This window comes from Sinohyriopsis cumingii, chromosome 6 (assembly GCF_028554795.1).
Source record: "Sinohyriopsis cumingii isolate HCF-2022 chromosome 6, ASM2855479v2, whole genome shotgun sequence".
In the NCBI taxonomy this organism is placed as follows: Eukaryota; Metazoa; Mollusca; class Bivalvia; order Unionida; family Unionidae; genus Sinohyriopsis; species Sinohyriopsis cumingii.
Genome location: NC_142966.1, coordinates 60941662 through 60960905, shown reverse-complemented (window position 1 = coordinate 60960905; position 19244 = coordinate 60941662). Strand labels below are relative to the sequence as shown.

General features: G+C 34.9%; 1 protein-coding gene across 1 annotated transcript; it reads right to left on the bottom strand.

Moving 5' to 3' along the window:
* Nucleotides 1-2493: 2493 nt before the first annotated feature.
* LOC149797056 (uncharacterized) lies at nt 2494-7642 on the bottom strand. The gene is made up of 4 exons (XM_089960331.1): nt 7491-7642; nt 5950-6309; nt 3490-3780; nt 2494-2810 (listed from the first exon to the last, which is right to left on the bottom strand). The coding sequence occupies exons 1-4, from the start codon at nt 7549-7551 to the stop codon at nt 2497-2499; spliced, it is 1026 nt and encodes a 341-aa protein (XP_089816457.1). The 5' UTR covers nt 7552-7642; the 3' UTR covers nt 2494-2496.
* Between the last annotated feature and the right edge of the window lie 11602 nt (nt 7643-19244).

Below are 19244 nucleotides of genomic sequence, written 5' to 3'. Positions count from 1 at the left end.
CCTCTAAGAGGTTCACAGGTTATCCTGTGCTAGGTAGAATGGTTTCAATAGACGAAGCGCTTAGATTTAGCGCTGATAGCTCTACAATTCCGCCTGTGTATTGATGGTTTTCGGTATTATTTCATTTTGTGTTTTATAACTCAATCAAGCGTCACTAATCTTTTTTATACACAACATGAAAATAGCATTAATGCTTAAGAAAAAAAAAACTTTAGGCGAGAATTAGAATATATAATCATTTGGCCTCACTGTATTTAAAAATGATACTGTAACTGGTTGACAAGAGTATCCTTTGGTTGAAACGTTAGGTGACGGAGTCAGAGTGGAACCTATATTTACTGTTGTAACAAAATTAGTAGCTCTTGTGATATCAGTATATGTGGATATATAAACGAAAGTAATACATAATATAAAAATACAGTGATATACAATTCAATCAATTATAATTGCATGCAAGAAAATGTGTCTTTTGAACATATTTTAAAATGTGATTCTCGTACTTTTAGGATTCTATGGTCCTCCAAAATATCTCCACGGTAAATCCATGTGTTCAGATTACCCCAGCCGGTAGAGTAATAAAGAAGTTTGACAGAGATCTTGAGATAGAAAGCTAACGAAGATAGGATATTTCTCATTCTTTTCTCTTTCTCAAGTTGATTCGAATAACATCTCTTCTTTACACATACATCTTTCATATTTTCAAGTATATTGCTTTAATTACTGAAAGAAAATAGAGACATAAGGTTGTGATATAGTAGCATATTTCCTTCTGACATCATGTGCAACGCTATAAGTGATTAAGAGTTTAATTTTCGGGGAGTGGTTCCTGAGATTTTATTTGGTACCTTCTTTTACCTTAAAAAAATAACCTAATATAAATTGATTATTAAAAAGTAAATAATATTATTTTTAAAAATCACAGCCCCAGAGCAAATAAAAGGGTCATCTCAAAGAGTTTCACATATTATCATGTGCTCAGGTAGGAAGGTATCAATAGACGAGCACTTGGCTCTATCGATAATAGCTCTATCATTCCGCTTGTACATTGAACAACATATGATATTACTGATGACGTGAGAAACTTAGTAAATATTCGTTAAGATATAAAAGTTATGATTTGTGCTTAGGAAGTTGAAAATCATGGTCCTGGCATAATGCGGGCCCCGAGTGGCCGAGTGGTCTAAAGTGCTCTCCGTTACGGATCACTGCCATCTCACCTCTGTCTGCGTGGGTTCGAATCTAAGATTCGGCTAACGTGAGTATGTGAGAAAGCTTGCCAGTAGCTTCTCGTGGGTCGGTGGTTCTTCCCGGGGTTTTCCCGGATTCTTCCTCCACCATTAATATTGGCCGCCATGCATGGCCTATCGTGTGCTGAAATATGGCGTTAAACCCCACAGCAACAACAACAACAACTTGGCATAATGACCATTCCATCAGTTAATGGATAAAAGACGCACACCACTTGGTATTCATGACAGGGTATATAGGATATAAGAAACATTTTCTGTTGTTGTTTGGTTTTCTTTGTGAAAGAAGGCGCAAGCATGTTATAAATTGTATTCGTTAACCTACGCTGCTTGAAACTACCGTTATAAACTGAAAGTCATTGTATACTGTGCTACTAGGCACATTGCTTACTGTGTTACTAGGCACATTGCATACTGTGCCTACTGGATAATACGGCCTTAACTATAAGACTTATATCACTACTATAAATCAAACTTTCCTCAGAACGGGAAACATTGCAAAACATCTATTGTGTGACACCTCACTTAGCCGGCGGAAATAAGACCTAATTTTCTTCCTCTTGGCTTATTGGCTCTGAAGCTCTTGGATTTCTACCAAAACCCGCCTTCTTCAGTTGTATTTTTTCCCCAATTTAGTATTTTGACAGACTTGTAAAATGGGACGTATCTTATTGAGACGGGATAGCCGTTGGACTTAATATTCCTTTCTATGCTATTTGTATTGACCCTGAGACTACTGGTCATAGTCTGACCCATTCTATTTGCGCCATCGGACGTCAGTCTTGCCCATGCTTCATATTGCTGCGATAATATCACGACTGCCCATATTTTCCATATTTCGCAGTGGTATAATATATTTTCACGATCACGTCATTTTGACCTGTGCAGTAAACGTTAGTTCATACTTTATTTGGACACTCTCAATTTTGTATTTCGCCTTAAGCGAGGGGTACAAAAAGAAATGTTTGGAATTCTAGGTAACTCGCCTTGGATTTTAGTTATTCGCTGAAATTTACAAAGGTATTACATTTCAAAGACTTAGGAGCAGATGGAGGTATTTAAAAGGCATTTTATGAAATTATCATTCCTATACCATCAATATTTGCCTCGTTAACACAGGCAAGAAAAAAATATGAAATAGGCGTATATATTTCAACTTGTGCTAACAATTTATTCTTCAGAAAAGTTTGTGTATATCGTTAAGTGAATTATATCAAATATATCTACCCTTATTTGCTAATAAAATTCCTTACTCCTTCTTACTTTGTACAATCAGCTCTTTTCGACCGGTCAAAATATTTCCATGAAGTGTTTCAATGGTATAGAAGCCCGAGTCTGAATGCTTTACTTTCAGCAAAGCAAATGATACATAATTTGGTATATTCCCAAAGTCTGATACACGTTGCTGGAAATTACTCTTAATTCGTAGACTGTTGTTAGGATGCAAGATCATCATGACTTCCTTATTTGGGTGTAAAATCCGTAGTGTACGGCTCTGTCCTTGTTCCTTGTAAAACCATCCAATCCTCACATTTTCTCCAATAATGGCAAAAGTGGGTCGATCTATAAATAAATAAACGTATCCTTTTTACTTATCTGTAACATGATGTTGATAATAAACCAATTCACATTTTGCCCGCTTTTACAAATAATGTTTTTGCACGCAGCGGAGAGCTCCAGAAGCTTCCAGGTCATCCTGAGTAATGATCTCCGTTTGGAAGACATTTTGACAATAAAAGACAGAAATAGCTTATGTTAGATATGTTATGTAAATGTTTATGCCTACTATAAATTAGACTGAAGTCTTGCTTTTTGTGCTTAAACAACTTGAATGATGAATCTCAATTAACACCTTAATGACGACAATGTATTATATTTCCACCGAGTTATACCTTCTACAAAGGGACGCCACTCGTATCCACCTTCAGATAAATGTCAATAGGTGAGTTTCATCCTGTTTTGTAAAGCCTTTATATTTTGTCATAAAGTCGACAGTACCAAAACTCTCGAGACATTATCTTTTGAATGTTATTGAAATAAGATATCGGATGTTTTAACAAACATATGCATATTCGACTTTAATATTGCAAATTCTTTTAGCAGATGGTATTGCACTGTTTATAAGCAAGAGTGATCTAAATTGGGATGTTTAGAGTCAGTCCTCAAATGTTTATGTTCCGATTTCGGAGAGATTTGTTTTATACAAGAATTTGTTTAGTTTCTTTTTAAATTGTTGAAGTACCTTTAATCTCAAGAAAACGACGACTACTCTCTTTAGTGTGATGGACCACTTTGTAGAGTCCAGCATCCCTCTGTGTCACGTTCTGTATAATAATCATGTTCTTCTTATTGAAATTGTCGTTGGTACAATTAAGTCGACCATAAAGTTGTGTATTTGTCCTCACAGCACACTCATATCCAGCCAAGTATGCAACTGTCTGTTCATAGTGATATAAAGTGGATATCTCTGATACTTTCTCAAAATCCATGACGATGTTATCTCCAACGTTACCTCGGCTGGCTTCATCTCGTTCTGAGTAAGAGTAAATCGGACGAATTAAAATAAATACTAGGCATATTATCTCATAAAGACACGAGGAAAGAGCCACTGAGATTAAAAGAACAATTAGAGGAATATAACAATTAACCAATGGAAAATGATTTTTTTTAAAGAAGCTTTACATATTCTGGGTAATACAGAGGAGAAAGATAAAAAATTAAAAAGAGGAAGAATGAAAAAAAGTGTGAAATGGTGCACTTCCATTTTTACTTTTCGCTGGTAAGTTCAGGGAGTTGAAAGAGTGCGAGGGGAATTCACCGCCGCAAACTGAATAAGAATAAGTTGGGTTTATATCCACTGTGTCTGAGATGGCAAAACTTTCTGATTTCATCAGAAGATTGAGAGTGGAGTATTTATTTTCATTGTAACTGTGGTATTTGGAACAAGTCTTCTGAAGAAATTAACCAAGAACTGGATTCTAATAAAGAAACATGATACAATTTATTTTATATCGTTAATACTAATCAGAAATTGGTTTAAATAATATTGACCCATTCCTTATCATATGATTCCATTCTGTTTATTTTGTATACATAACGGGAATGTGTCCAAGTTCTTTTATAGGGGTTAAACAAACTACTCTTATAAAATCTCATTATTAGATATCAATCTCTTTCTCTCAAAATAAGTTTACTTTTCTCCCAGTCGTTGAACAATTTGGGTCTCGACAAATACACAAACTTGGTTTACAAAGGTCACCAGTACTGCTGGCATGTTGAGGAAATTATTAGAACTAGCAAAACCTACTTCAGTTTCGTATATTCCTCGGCACATACATAAGTACAATTTCCGCTGTTTTTCAATATACACTCAAGATAGTACAATGGTTGCATTATATAAAATGAATAGTACTCTTGACAATAGCAACTATAGGATGTAAGGGCTGTGTTCTTCCAACAACTTCCAAATTCCTAGAAAGAGTCATTTTCTGTCATTTGGTCAATGTTTTTTATACCTGCTTATCGGCCTTTTTAAGAAAGTTGAAGACTTGAGAATAATTACAACGTAGCAAAATGAACTGATCTTTCAACGGCTATTTAAAGTTTACCAGTTTAAATAACTTGCTGCTATCGGAAAAGATCCGTTATCGAAAAATGCTATGAGACTTACAGAACGTTATCATATAGGAAACACAGTTTAAAGACTTGGTGCAATAGTCAGCACCTTTCATGATGTATGTAAAGGAGATTAAGAAAGATCGAATCTCAAGATGGTTCAAATTAATATATATATATATATATATATATATATATATATATATATATATATATATATATATATATTAGCAGATTGTGGTCTTTATAATTAAGCAGCGGACAATACTTTATCATATACTGATCAAAATACTCCCCAGAAAAATTGAGCTAATCCGGGAGAGACCACTTAGGTTCATTTACGATGAATATGCAAGTTCATATGAAAATTTGCAAGCTAAACTAAATATATCATCTCTAAATATAGGGCAGCTAAGATCAGTTCCAATAAAGTTTTTTTTTAAGATCATAAATACGAAATTTCCAACTTATTTAAAAGAGAGTATACTATTAAACAAATTCTTTACTCCTTTTTGTATATAAATACAATAGAACTGCCCAGTTGTGAAAACATCAAAGTATGGTATTAATTATTTGACATATTTTGGAAGGGTAGTTGACTCGACGATTTGAAAGGATTGTTCTTAAAAGTATTTCTTAAATAAATTTGCTTCATCAATGATTGTGATATGACTGAAAAATTGCTAAAGCTGCGTTAAAAAAAAATCCTAATCTCTCTCTCTCTCTCTCTCTCTCTCACACACACACACACACACACACACACACACACACACATATCAATGATTGTGTGAAGATATTCATTTTTGCATATCAAGGGCCACTACTCTTGAGTTCCTGTTCTGCCTGAAAAATGTTTTGGTAAGATCATTTTTAGCATAATTCTTTATCGTAATTTAATTTGTTAGTTAATATGAATAAGTCGTAGCATATGATGTGTTTTAGTGTTTGTACATAGGGTTTGCATTTTAGTTTTCAGCAGGTCCAATGTATGAATATTTTAGCAATGGCGGTATCAAGCTCGGTATAATTTACGTTATCGTTGTGAAATCGGACAATAAATAAATGTTAATTGGCTTAGCATACGTACCAATGACGTTTAATTGAAAACTCCATGTACCATATTTCCTTTCAAAATCAGTCGATGATCCCACTTCAGTTCTGTGGAAGTGTTCTTCCAATTTGTACAGACCCTCATCTTTCCTGTTTATATTTTCAAACATTAAAGAAACTTCTTTTGAGGTAAAGTTGTATTTCAGAACTAATGAACCGAGCTGGACTGTTGTTTTTCTATCTTCAAGTCCACTGAAGAACCCACTCACTCGAGTAATGTTGCCAACTTTAAGACTGACGGACAGATTAGCACCAATCAACGACCACGTTCTTATGATGAATTTTGCTCCAGCTGTTGCATCCATTATGTCTGTGTCATCCCCAGAAAGAGTTCTTCCTGCAGGTAAAACAAATCTGGTAATTATGGATACAAAGAAAAACCAAGGGCCAAGATTCTCAAATAAATTAAAAAAATAATCAATTGCATAATAAAACAAATACACACACTTTCTCCCTCTCTCTCTCTCTCTCTCTCTCTCTCTCTCTCTCTTTATATATATATATATAGAGAGAGAGAGAGAGAGACAGACAGACAGACAGACAGAGAAAAGAGAGAGACAGACAGACAGAGAAAAGAGAGAGAGACAGACAGACAGACAGAGAAAAGAGAGAGAGAGAGAGAGGATGCGTTTATTTGATGATAGTAGATTTCTAAGCTGCTTAAAATCACTTTTTCCATAAATAATTATGCTTCATCTTGTTCAGGTTAACGCACATCATTCTGTATGATCCAGTGATACTAATTCGCCCTCCGTCTGCTGTATAATGTTAACTTCATACACAGAACACTCAAGTATGCAATGGCGTACACGAAATAAATTTATGGGGACCAAAGGAATACATATGCAGCTGCATGTATTTTAATAGTGTGTTCCGTTACACACTCTGAGTTTGCACAAAGAATAGGAAAATCAAACATGAGAGATAATTATACTCAAAATAGACAGAGTTTTAACTGTTTTCCCTATTTATTACGCGCGTACGCACACACACACACACACTATAATTTGTTTTTTATTTGATCTTTGGACAATAGCAACGTATGTTTCTATAATAAAATTTATATTCAATTTTTTCAGTCTAATAGTTTTAATTAATAATACCGATATAATTGTATCACGTGAGCATAAGTGTTTAACAAGATCCATAAAAAGGCAAAATATATAAAGGAGAAAAGCCCAACGTTATCAAGCAAAGCCATGATCTCAGTTCATTGCATTGCACTCACCCCCACCCCACCCCACCCCAAGCCTCTACACATGTTTTGGCCTACATCCGTTCAACTTAATAGCCTCTACTCCACCTCCAATAATTCTTCAACCGCCTCTACAGAGGTTCCAGTTTTCTGAAAAGCAAGAATACAGTTTAACCTGTTGCACGATATATAATGAGGAACAGTAAACGGTAAGTTCAAATGAAAAGTTTCTCTATTCGATAATATATGCTGGCACAGAAACCAATTCGAGAATCAGAATGATACATTTGTAATGAATTCAATATCTTTGGTTCATATTTTACCTTCTGCTCCTGATAATATGAGGAGGCAAATGAAAATATTCCACAAATTGTGTAAACTCATATTGTAATCCAAAACACTATCCAGAAATATAATTTTCTTATTTTGTTTGTTCGTCTTTCTGCGTTGCTCAGATTAAACTGAAAATGTAACCAGTCGATTATGATCTACCACAATTATTACTTACTATCTGATCACAAAATGATGACGATGATGATGATGATGATGAGGTCATGGGTTAGTAGATGAATCTACTGTTTTCATTTAAGACTGCAAACAGTTAGTTCTTGTATTTGCTAATGCATGAAAAACAGATTAATTTCACAACTACTTAACTGAATTAATTATTTCCTAATTAATGTCACTTGATTATGCAAGTTGATAAAGAAATCACTGAATCGTATTATTAAACTAAGTAAAATATGTACATTCCCAAATGATAGACTCTTCCAAATGGGATCCTCCACGTGACCTTTAACACACAAAGAATCAAGTACAAGAATAATAATCTGTTGCAGAACAAAGTTTATCATCTTCAATGAACAATAGTATTGTAAACTTTGTCGTGTACTTAGACGTGACAGCCGATGTATTGAATATGCTATGATTAAATATGTAGTGCATGACTAAGCGAAGTAAAGATGAACAAACATGATCTCTAATTGAAACTGGTTTTTAAAAAGACAATACTCTACCACTGTGGTAATATAATCTTATACTCATTCATTTCCTTACTAAATAATTATGTCCTTAGCGGGATCGTTCAGAGAGAGAGAGAGAGCATACTGGGTTGGTTTTTTGGGGGGTGCGGGTGTGAAGGGGTCTTGCATCTCAGTAAGAAGAATTGATCCACTATAATCTAAGGTAGTTTTAAGAGTATTTTGGTTGTCTACAATTAACTGAATCAGAGGACGTCATTCCAAATTATGGTTTATAGAGAAAATTTCAAGGGTTGTCTGCAATTAACTGAATCAGAGGACGTCATTCTAAATAATGGTTTATAGAGTCAATTTCAGGGATTCCATTCAGTTTGCCTTTAAAATACATACATTATATATATATATATATATATATATATATATATATATATATATATATATATATATATATATATATATATATATATATATATATAAAACAAGCAAATAGCTATCTTGATCAAGTGTGGTATCATGAAACAGAGTTATAACAGAGTCGAAGCTCACTATCTACCTCTCTGCTGTTATATTACTTGAACCGGTGACTAATTAACACACACACACACACACACACACACACACACTATAATACAAATAGCTATTATCGAACCTATCAGCTCTTTAAATGCATCACAATTATTATTATTATCATTATCGGTAGTAGTAATAGTAGTAGTTGTAGTAGTAGTAGCAATATTTTGTTTAGTTGTCTATCAGCGATTAGTTGAAAGGTTATCTTCAATGACGATTGTATAATCGCTCCATCCCATTGTGTTATTGATATATTCTAGCCTTGGGATGTGATTCAGTTTCCTGGTTTGAAAAATGATTTGCTCAAGAGAGTTTGAGAGAGAGAGAGAGACTGTGTGTGTGTGTGTGGACATATTTCGCTATATGGGTGACATGAAAAGAAAAGTATAATAATGTTCCATACTAGATTTGTTCACGCACATGTACAAAACATACTTCATATATCTTTCATGATGGACAGTCGATCACGTATACTGGGAAGCATTCCTATCTAATACTGCCAATGGATTTATAGTATATCGAATATTAGGATGCTAGCACAACTGGAACTTGTCAAATAAATGATAGTGTTCAGAGAAATAGACTATCAGAACTCCAGCTGCTCGAATTTATTTGTTTCTTCTGGTTATGTATAGGAGAGTACGATCATTACTATCTCGTGTAGGGGTGATACCATTACCATCTCGTATAGAGGTGATATCATTACCATCTCGTGTAGGGGTGATATCATAACCATCTCATGTAGAGGTGATATCATTACCATCTCGTGTAGGGGCGATATCATTACCATCTCGTGTAAGAGTGTGGGAACATTTCGTGAAAACTTTAAATTTAAATTAATCCTATCTTCTACCTAAGAAGCGGAGCTAGAGCAATGATCTCAACTTATTATGAATTTTCTTAAGCAACATAAATAATGGAACAAAGATACGTTAGAATGAATTTATCAGTTATCATAGATGATATAAATATTTAATTATTTTGACATAAATGCAACAATTTCGGTATCAAGAGATAATTAAAACGGCACATAAGAAGTCACTGATTCAACCACGGGAATCAACCACAAGAATGAAGTTATCGAAGTCAACCATAGGAAGCCATGGGAAGTAAGCCATAGGAATGGCAAAATGTAACATAAATTGGAGATAATTCATACGTTTCTAATAAACTCAAGAAACGTTTCAAATTTCTGAAAATTAAAGTACCTCTTTTATATGGTTATTCTGTTAGCTTTTATAATGACAAAATATGTTATGTATATGATTATGCCGTTTTAAACGATTATATCAATAAACACAATAATCAATCAGTCTTGGAAAAAAAATTAACAGGAAACAAATAAAGCAAAATGCCCTCGATTGAAAGAATGATTAACTGCACACACGCAATTCAAACAATAACTTTCCTAAACAAGAGAGTCATGGTTAGTCACTTGAATGAACAGTTGCAGTAGATATTATTATCATGCAAGCTGCTGATGAGTAATATAATGATGTATACAACTATACCTGGAGTGTAGTATATGCATTTCGTGTTGTTTTATTTTTGAAAATACGCTTGGGTTGAGAAAGTTAAAAGTAAAAATGAACACATCGTGCATACTATTTTCAAAGAAATCTTCAAACAGACAAAAACTTTATGCAGATTAAAGAAGGAAAACAGTTTTACAACCGGACTGTTGAGGATTTCTCGAAAACGAAATTTCTACTTACTCTTAAAAAAAGATTCTGTAGTGTAACGATTACACGGGAAAAATAAGATTAAAATGTGGAAGTATTTCATTCATATTGAAACCAGTAAATGGGTTGACGTTTTTGAAATCTAACTTACAATACAATGACATTCGTCACACAACAATATGTATGACTCAGGTCGAAACGAACCAGGAACAAAACGGAATCAAAAGTATTGGGTCAATATAATCGGTTATTTCAAAACTTATACACTTGAAACTCCTACATTTAAATTAGCAAAGGTTTTAGGACGTTAAAATACAAAATAATTCTGGCAAAGGGAAACTTTCTTATCTGTTGCAAGGAACTTTTCAAAATCAGATACGTATTTGGAAGCAAGATGGCCGCTATCGCTTAACCGGCTTGAGGCAGCTGTTCATCTTCGTTATTGTGTTCATTATGCATTGGCTGTTAAATTCGTATATGTTTCTTCATCTCCTTGTTTTGGAAACGAGAATAATTAGACTTTTTCTCAGCTGTCTTGCTCCACTGTTTTTGAACAAACCGCCATCACGTGATACTCGCATGTCAACCCGTTTATGCTACGATGGACCCTCATTAATTGCTTTAAATGTTCACTCCTTGCCTCTCCACACTACATTGTGCTCTAGACTAAACGAACTGGGACTACATTCATCATTACCTAAATGTAAACAGAAGCGAAAAAAGAAATGTTGTTTCAAAGCTGGCCGGCGTAGAACAGGAAGAAGAATTCCAGTTATCTCCCTTATTTCGGCACAACCATTTAACAGGTTAATTCAGATAACCTAATTCAAATCCCAATTAATTCGTCAACCTTTATGTCAACTATCCAAGAAATACCTCTGCGCACTGCATTATTCAATGCCCAGTCAGTAGGACAACCGGAAAAGCGCACAAAAATAGTTAATTTTATCAACGACGAAAATGTTGACATATTATTCTTGACAGAAACATGAATAAAAACATCAGGCGATGAGCCCAAGTGTGCGGATCTAACACCCACTGGTTACTCCATCAAGTCGTTCCCCCATAATTCTCGCGGAGGTGGAATTGCTGTCATCACTAAGAACTCCATGATAAAACGTCTTAACTACACCACAACATTCAATTTCGACCACACATCGTTTGAACTAGTCCAAACAACACTCACACTGGAGCAAAGGTCACTCCATTTTTTCTGCCTATACCGCCTTCCTCCTAGCAGAAAAAACAAGCTGGTTGACTCTCTCTTTTTGGAGCAGTTTCCGAATCTCCTGGACTATAGAAATTCGATAGGTGGCAACGTGATTATTCTTGGAGATTTCAACTTTCACTTTGACTGTCCCGGAAACTCAAATACATCAAAACTCATAGATTCCATTAATGTTTTCAACCTCAAACAGTCAGTTAACCAACCCACCCATAAACATGATCACATTTTAGACTGGATTCTTCATAGACCTGATGATAACATTCTACAGTCCTCCCTGGTATCGTATGACCTTGCATCAGATCACCTCTGCATGATATGCCATCTTGACGTATCAGTCCCTAACCCTCCACCTTTATCTGCTACTAAGAGAAACCTCCGTATGATAAATAGAACCAAATTAATGCACGACATCCAAGCTAACCTAAGAACTTGCTTACCTCCTACCGCAGAACAACTCGATAACTGTTTGCGTTCATTACTTGACAAACATGCCCCAGCTACCAAGTGCAGAGTATCAATTCAAAAGTGTTCTCCATGGTATAGCAGTGTTAGGGACCAGCTTCGCACTGCTAAAAGAGAACGCCTTAAAGCTGAGAGGCTCTGGCTTTCCACCAGACTCACTATTCATAAGCAAATCTATGAAGTCGCTAAGAAGAATGTCACACATATAGTCCATGCAGCGAAATCAGCCCACTACACTACTAAGATCATGGAAAGTTCTAGCTGCAAAGAGCTCTTCAAGATTACTATCAAGTTAATGTCAAGGAATAAATCAACACCACTTCCAACTACCTTCTCTCCAGTCGACCTTCCGGACGTGTTTGCAAATTTCTTCCGTGACAAAGTACAAACCACTAGAGATAAGCTTGACGCCATACTTTCAATTGACTCGTCGTCACCATACAGTTGGGATAAAGAATTTGAGCGGCAACCATTAGCAGCATTTGAACCTGTCTCTATGCATTTCGTACGTACAGTCGTGATGAAGAGTGTTCCAAAGTCATGTAAACTTGATCCAATTCCAATATCACTGCTGATCGAGTGCTTAGATCTAGTATTGCCTTCACTAACTGATGTTATTAATACCTCTCTCTCATCAGGGGAATTCCCATCATTTTTCAAAACTGCCATTGTAAAGCCTCTGCTGAAGAAACCATCACTAGACCATAACGATTTAAAGATCTTCCGCCCAGTTTCTAATATCCCATTCATTTCAAAAATCTTAGAAAAGGTTGTTCTATCCCAGCTTGTATCTCATCTAAATTCAGTCTTTTTAGCAATGTACAATCTGCATATCGTCCTTGCCACAGTACTGAAACTACTCTTCTAAAAGTAGCTAATGACATTCTCTATGCATTGGATGACGGAAAGATTCCAGTCCTCACCCTCCTTGATTTGTCTGCATCATTTGACATAATAGACCATGATATATTACTTCACCGTCTCCAGCATGTATTTGGCATTCATGATACAGCCTTACTGTAGTCCAAGTCCTACTTGGTCAACAGGACACAACTTGTATCTGCAAATGGAATAGACTCCAACCCAGCTGATCTATGTTGTGGTGTTCCACAGGGGTTTGTTCTTGAAAATGTTCTCTTCATTATGTACACTCAGTCGCTCTCAAGTGTCATAGATCATCATCCAGTGTCTCATCAATTGTACGCTGATGACACCCAAATATACAAATCTAGCCACCCAACTGAAGTTGATGCTACCATCCAAGGTCTAGAGAGGTGCATTTCTGATGTGAAATCATGGATGACTTGTAACAAGCTGCAGATAAATGATGATAAAACTGAGGCCATTCTGATCACAACACAAAGACTTTCTCATTCACATCCTTCACCTAAAACAATAAATATCAGCAAAGCCAACATTAAATTCACATCAGTACGAACCCTAGGTGTTACTCTGGACAGTAATCTCAACTTGCACCAATATGTCATGAACATATACAAGGCTGCATATCTTGAGCTGAGACGCATCAGCTCAATTCGCAAATATCTTTCAGTTGATGCCGCTAAAACACTTGTGTGTTCATTAGTACTTTCAAGACTGGACTATTGTAACTCAGTTCTGTCTGGTTCATCTCAATATCTACTCCAGAAACTTCAAAAAGTTCAAAACACAGCTGCTTGGATCATACTTAGAGTACCACGATCAGAGCACACCTCCCCGCTGCTCTGTACCCTACACTGGCTATCCATTCGATCCAGAATCAAACACAAAATTTGTTCTCTGTGCTACATTTCACTGTCGGACTCTAGTCCAACATACATATCTGACCTCACCCATGTGTAGACACCAGCAAGATACTTACGCTCCTCTTCTGACAATCGTATACTCATTATTCCAAGTATGAAAACAAAGGCATACCAGGGCCCAGCAACGTGGAATGAATTGCCCACTGAACTTAGACACAAAGACACAGTGATCACATTCAAGAGGGCTCTCAAAAGTCACTTATTTCGACAGTAAGAACAAACTTAAAGACCTAATAATTTTTCCTGCCTTAAATATTCTCAGCATGTTATTAACTTTTTTAAATGTTTTTCTAATTTCACGTTGTTTGTTTAGTAATAATATTATTATGTTTCTTATCTTATAGGTGTTGTTTAAAGTTGTAAAGCGCTTAGAGCTTCTAAAGATTAGGCGCTATACAAAGTCCTTATTATTATTATTATTATTATTATTATTTACAGGCAATCCCATAGTTTACAAACTGGAAGATTGGGGGGGGGGGATATTGCGGGCATAGTTTACAAAGAAGAGTTGTCTATGTATGACAAATAAGATATCATAAACAAAGCTGAATTTTTTTAATACATTGCAAGTGAATGATTAAAAAGTATGTACTTGTGAAATGTGGCTGATATATATAAATTGTTTAATAGCTAGGAACCATCCGAAAACATTACTACGTTCAGATAAATCATGAAAGAACATAATACATCAGTTTTTGAAAGATAGCGAGGTTTTAGGATGTAACATGTGTAGAAACAATAGCGTTTTAGAAAATAAAGGAGTTGAATAATGTACAGCCTTCAAATCTGTAGTGATTACAAAATCACATGGATAAAAGTAACCACATCGAAGAATGTCAAAGTTAAAATTTAAATTGGTACATATTAGGAACGTGATAAGGCAAATATAATATAAACAGTCCATGACTCAATTAAACAAGAATTAAAGCATCCCCTCATTACTCATATAACAGAGAAGGGTGTTTCAAAGGCTCATAAACAACCCCTGAAGTACGAGGGAAAATCATAAAGGACACGGAAGAAAACAAAATGGGGAAGCAGACGATCTAGAAAAGAGGGATTAGGTTGACAGCTTTGCACTTGCACAGGTTATATTTTACTACTGAGAGCACCGTGCTCCGGAGATGATATTTCTACTGGTACGTTTGTCCGTTCTGTTGTGCATCAGTTTGTCTCTAACACGAATTTCACTTCGGCTCACGTAGCTTTGACATGATTCGAGTCTCAGATGTTCAGAGAAAGCAATTTAAGAACGTCCCCAGAAGCAATTTAGATAATGAAATAAACAACAATTTATTTGATACTCATGGTTGCGTGAGCTGATGAAGTTTTCTCTTTGAAATATGTAATGTTGAAGACAAACTTTATCTTTCAAGTCGATGTCTGCCAGTGATGAAATGAAATGGATTTGTTGTCGTTTATTCTGTTATTATTTGCCTCTTTTTATGGATCATTTTTACAAAAATATTTCAATGAACAGATGACTGTCATAACCGGTGACGTTATGAATGGACTGTGGGATATATTTGGGTGTCTGAAATGAAATGAGGGGAACATCTATACAATCTAGTCAAGTGATCCTCGTCAACTGCATTATGTATTCTAGCTTTACCGTGTAGAACTGTGTCTTCTTCACATATTTCTCTGACACAAATATAGAGTAATTCCAAATTTACAAGTGTGCTGGAAGTGTTCCGATATCCCTACATTAGATGGCGATAATGTCAAATTTTGCAGTTTACTCAAAATATTCCTATATCCCTACACAAGATGGTCATAATTTCAAATTTACTGGTGTGCTTGAGCTGTCCCTGTACCCCTTATGGTATTTGGGGGTGGGCATTACGGTGTTGTCTGTAATAGGTGTGTTCATATTATCTTTGAATCAGAGTCTCAGAGATTACAACAACCTGCAAATAGATATAGGACTGGGCCTGTATGTTACGTGGGAAGATTTTTCATCTAGTATTTACACCTTTTATTGTCGGCATGCATTACTATGAGCCTGGCATTAACCATATCTTTTAATTTTCATGCAGTTTCACTTGCTCTCGCAAAGTGGTGTATATTATATTCAGAGTGACACGATTGCAGAAAAATTCGTAACTCGTTTCGTTGACCGTCTCTCTACCAGACAACTTTTGTGATAACTTTTGGTTTTGTTTTTCTGCATCGTTTGGCAAGGTGGTCATCATTTGGCATCCCGTGACCATTTGAACTGGACCGGTACCTGTTCCTGTTATCAGCGTTCCTCTGTAAGGCATTAAAGCCTGGAATAGATCATCCTGTCAAGTACGAACGTCTCGAAGTTGACACTATCTCTGCTTCACTGCTATCTTGTTTGTTTGTTTGTTTTGGGGTTTTTTGTGTGTTTTTTTGTTTGGTAGTGGGGACAGCTAAATAGTAATATGGGAATATTCGTTTATGGAGGATAACCGGATATGAATAGAATGATACGCAAATGATTTCACAAAAGCTTCCAAAAGAATAATTGTCGTGCACGTTTTCTTTCAGAAAAGTCGAGGGGACATAATCACCATTAATTTTGTTCTCTGCTGGCAAATATAACTCGTATAAAATGTGTACACAAAATGATGCGAGTAGTTAATATCTTTATTTTGTTTCATTACCCTGGGAGCTATGAGAGTTATCATCGGTCCTAAAAATTTGTATTGATTGAGACAAAACAATCGAAAGATACAAATGTGTTACTTTTGTGCTGGAATGTAGGTATTTTAGTAATTAAATTTTCCTATTTTTCTACCTTTGTCAGAAATAGGATGTTTAAATTCGCTTGCAATAATGTTATTTTTGACAATTACGTTCAGAAATTATTTCGATATTTCAGTAAGTTAAATTCTGGATCCAGACTTACAACACAAACGCAACTATACGAAGGAATTCAACATTTTATCTGTGTTCCACAAGAATTGTTTTGTATCCAATTCACCAAGTCTTAGTCATCCTATCGTAATTTCCAAAATGGGTTGGTAAAAAACAAAAGTTGTATTTATATTTGTCAGATATATGTTTCTCTTTCAACTTCTTCAATGTTTTCTTGTATTGGCATGCAACTTTTCTTCCATAGATTGCACGCTGCAATCTATGTTTGGTACCATTTCTTTTTCTCTTTCATGGCAAATAAGAACCCTTGCTCTCTTTCAGCGTGCACATCTGTTGAAAGGTATTAACTTTTGTGTCGTTGATCTACAATTAGTCATGTTATGTATATTTAATTTGTATTGCTTGTTGACCTTCCTCAGTGATTAAATATTATGTAAATCTGTATTTTGTAATTGACCTTTGCCCAAATCAAGTTAATGGTCTAATTGACTAGTGACATTTATTTTGTAAACAAAATAATACATTGCTAACATTTCTCTTTGGTTGTATATTAAATATTCAGATCATTATTAATGGAGGTAAACATGTTTACTTTTATCTGACTCTAGGACATTAGTGTTTCACTTGGATATTCCTAATCTTGTAGACAACTTACAATGTTTTAGAAAGGAAACTGACCTACATCCTGACTTTAGCATTGCGTCTTAGCTTTTTAAATTGATGGCATTTACTTCACAATTAGTCATTCCTACCTTAACATCCGAAATGAAATCAGTTAGGACATTTTGAACTATACCATTGTGATACTTAAGTAATTCTCGGCCTTTTTTGGCCGGGCCCCCCCCCAAAAAAAAAAAACTAGTTTTTCTGAGCCTCACGAACCCATTTCCATAAGTTTTTCCCCCTCAAAAAAATCCTGGCTATCCTCCAGAACATCCTCGCGGCCCTGTTTTGGATTTGCGACCTTGAGTATGGGAACCACTGTGATACATCTAAAGACTGCTGGCACATTAGCACATTCAAAACTACAGGCATATCAGCACATTCAATATTGGAATTCATTGAGATCACCACTGGAATTCAGCTGGAACTCTATACATCTGGACTTGTGATAGAGATTTTAGGACTATTTTGAATTTAATTCACAATACTGTTAGTTCTTTTTAAATTTTTACTTTGTATTCTCGGGAAATAAATTATTGAGTTTTGAAAAACTTGTTGATTTTCGCTCTTTTCTGTCACTTCTTCTAAGACCGTGGAGTTATAACAGTCCTTTAAGGACGCTATTATTGTCATCACTATAGGCTTTCTAGTTTACTTTTGAGATCTGACATTCATCTGGTACCGTTTCATTAACAGCTCTACCGATAACGTTAGAGTCCGTGTACGTAGATATACCAACACCATCAGTCCTTCCTTTAAATTGTCATTATTAGTGTTTCGGTTTTCTCTGTACGTGTCTTTGCTATTAAAAGGCGAGGTTATTTTCTTTCCTCACTTTGCTCCTCAACAGGTCCAAATTTAATATTATGCTATGCAATTTTCTTTATGTGCATCTCTTTTTTCATCATTTTTTAAGCTCGTTGAACATCTTCGTAGGTATTTAATATTTTAGTCTTTCATGATTTCGTTCTCTAACATTTGTTGTTGTTTTTAAAAGCCATATTAATATTTTATTGTACTTTCTCTCTTCTTTGAACACATCCACTATTATTAATATTTTGTACGGTTTTTGATACAAAGCTAACATTTTACTTTAATTCCATTGTTAAACATATCTTGCAATACCATTTAAAAATAAATTTAGTTGCCAAAATTATTTGCAAATACATTTTTAGTACTGACTAACATATCAGTACTATAAGGGTTTAACTTTGTTATCTAACTTTTTACAAACTCTTCTCTTGTTCATCTAAAACTTATTTATGTCGTGTTTGCAATATCAGATGATTTAGAAAATTGGCACACCACTCTTCCGAATTGAACCGGCAGCTTTTATAATCACCAATCTTTACATCACTAACATCTTCATGAAACCTTTAATATAGTAGTTACAATTTTTTCCTATTTAAAAATAACACATCTTTCTAATGGGTGAAATAATTTGCACATTGTTTTGCGTAATTTAGTTTATATTATGTGCTAAACTTTTGTCCGTGATTGAAGGATGTGGATGGAGTGTTTGCATACCTGAAATTTGTCATAATTGTAAGTGGTACACAAGATATTTACTCAAATTTGAGTTCAATGTCTTTTTTACGAGTTAGTTGAATTTTTCATGGAAACGATTATTTTCCAGTACATTCTATTGCATAATTGATCAATACTTATGTTATATTGTTACGTCTTTAGGCTCGAATAAACAGTAACACAGAAAGAGTGAAAACAATTTAACAAATAATTTATTTTCCTGGAAAAATTCTTTAAAAATGAAAAAAGTGGAAGAACTTACGCTTTCAAGAATCAAATTCAAAAATAATCTAAGAATGAATAATCCATGAATTAT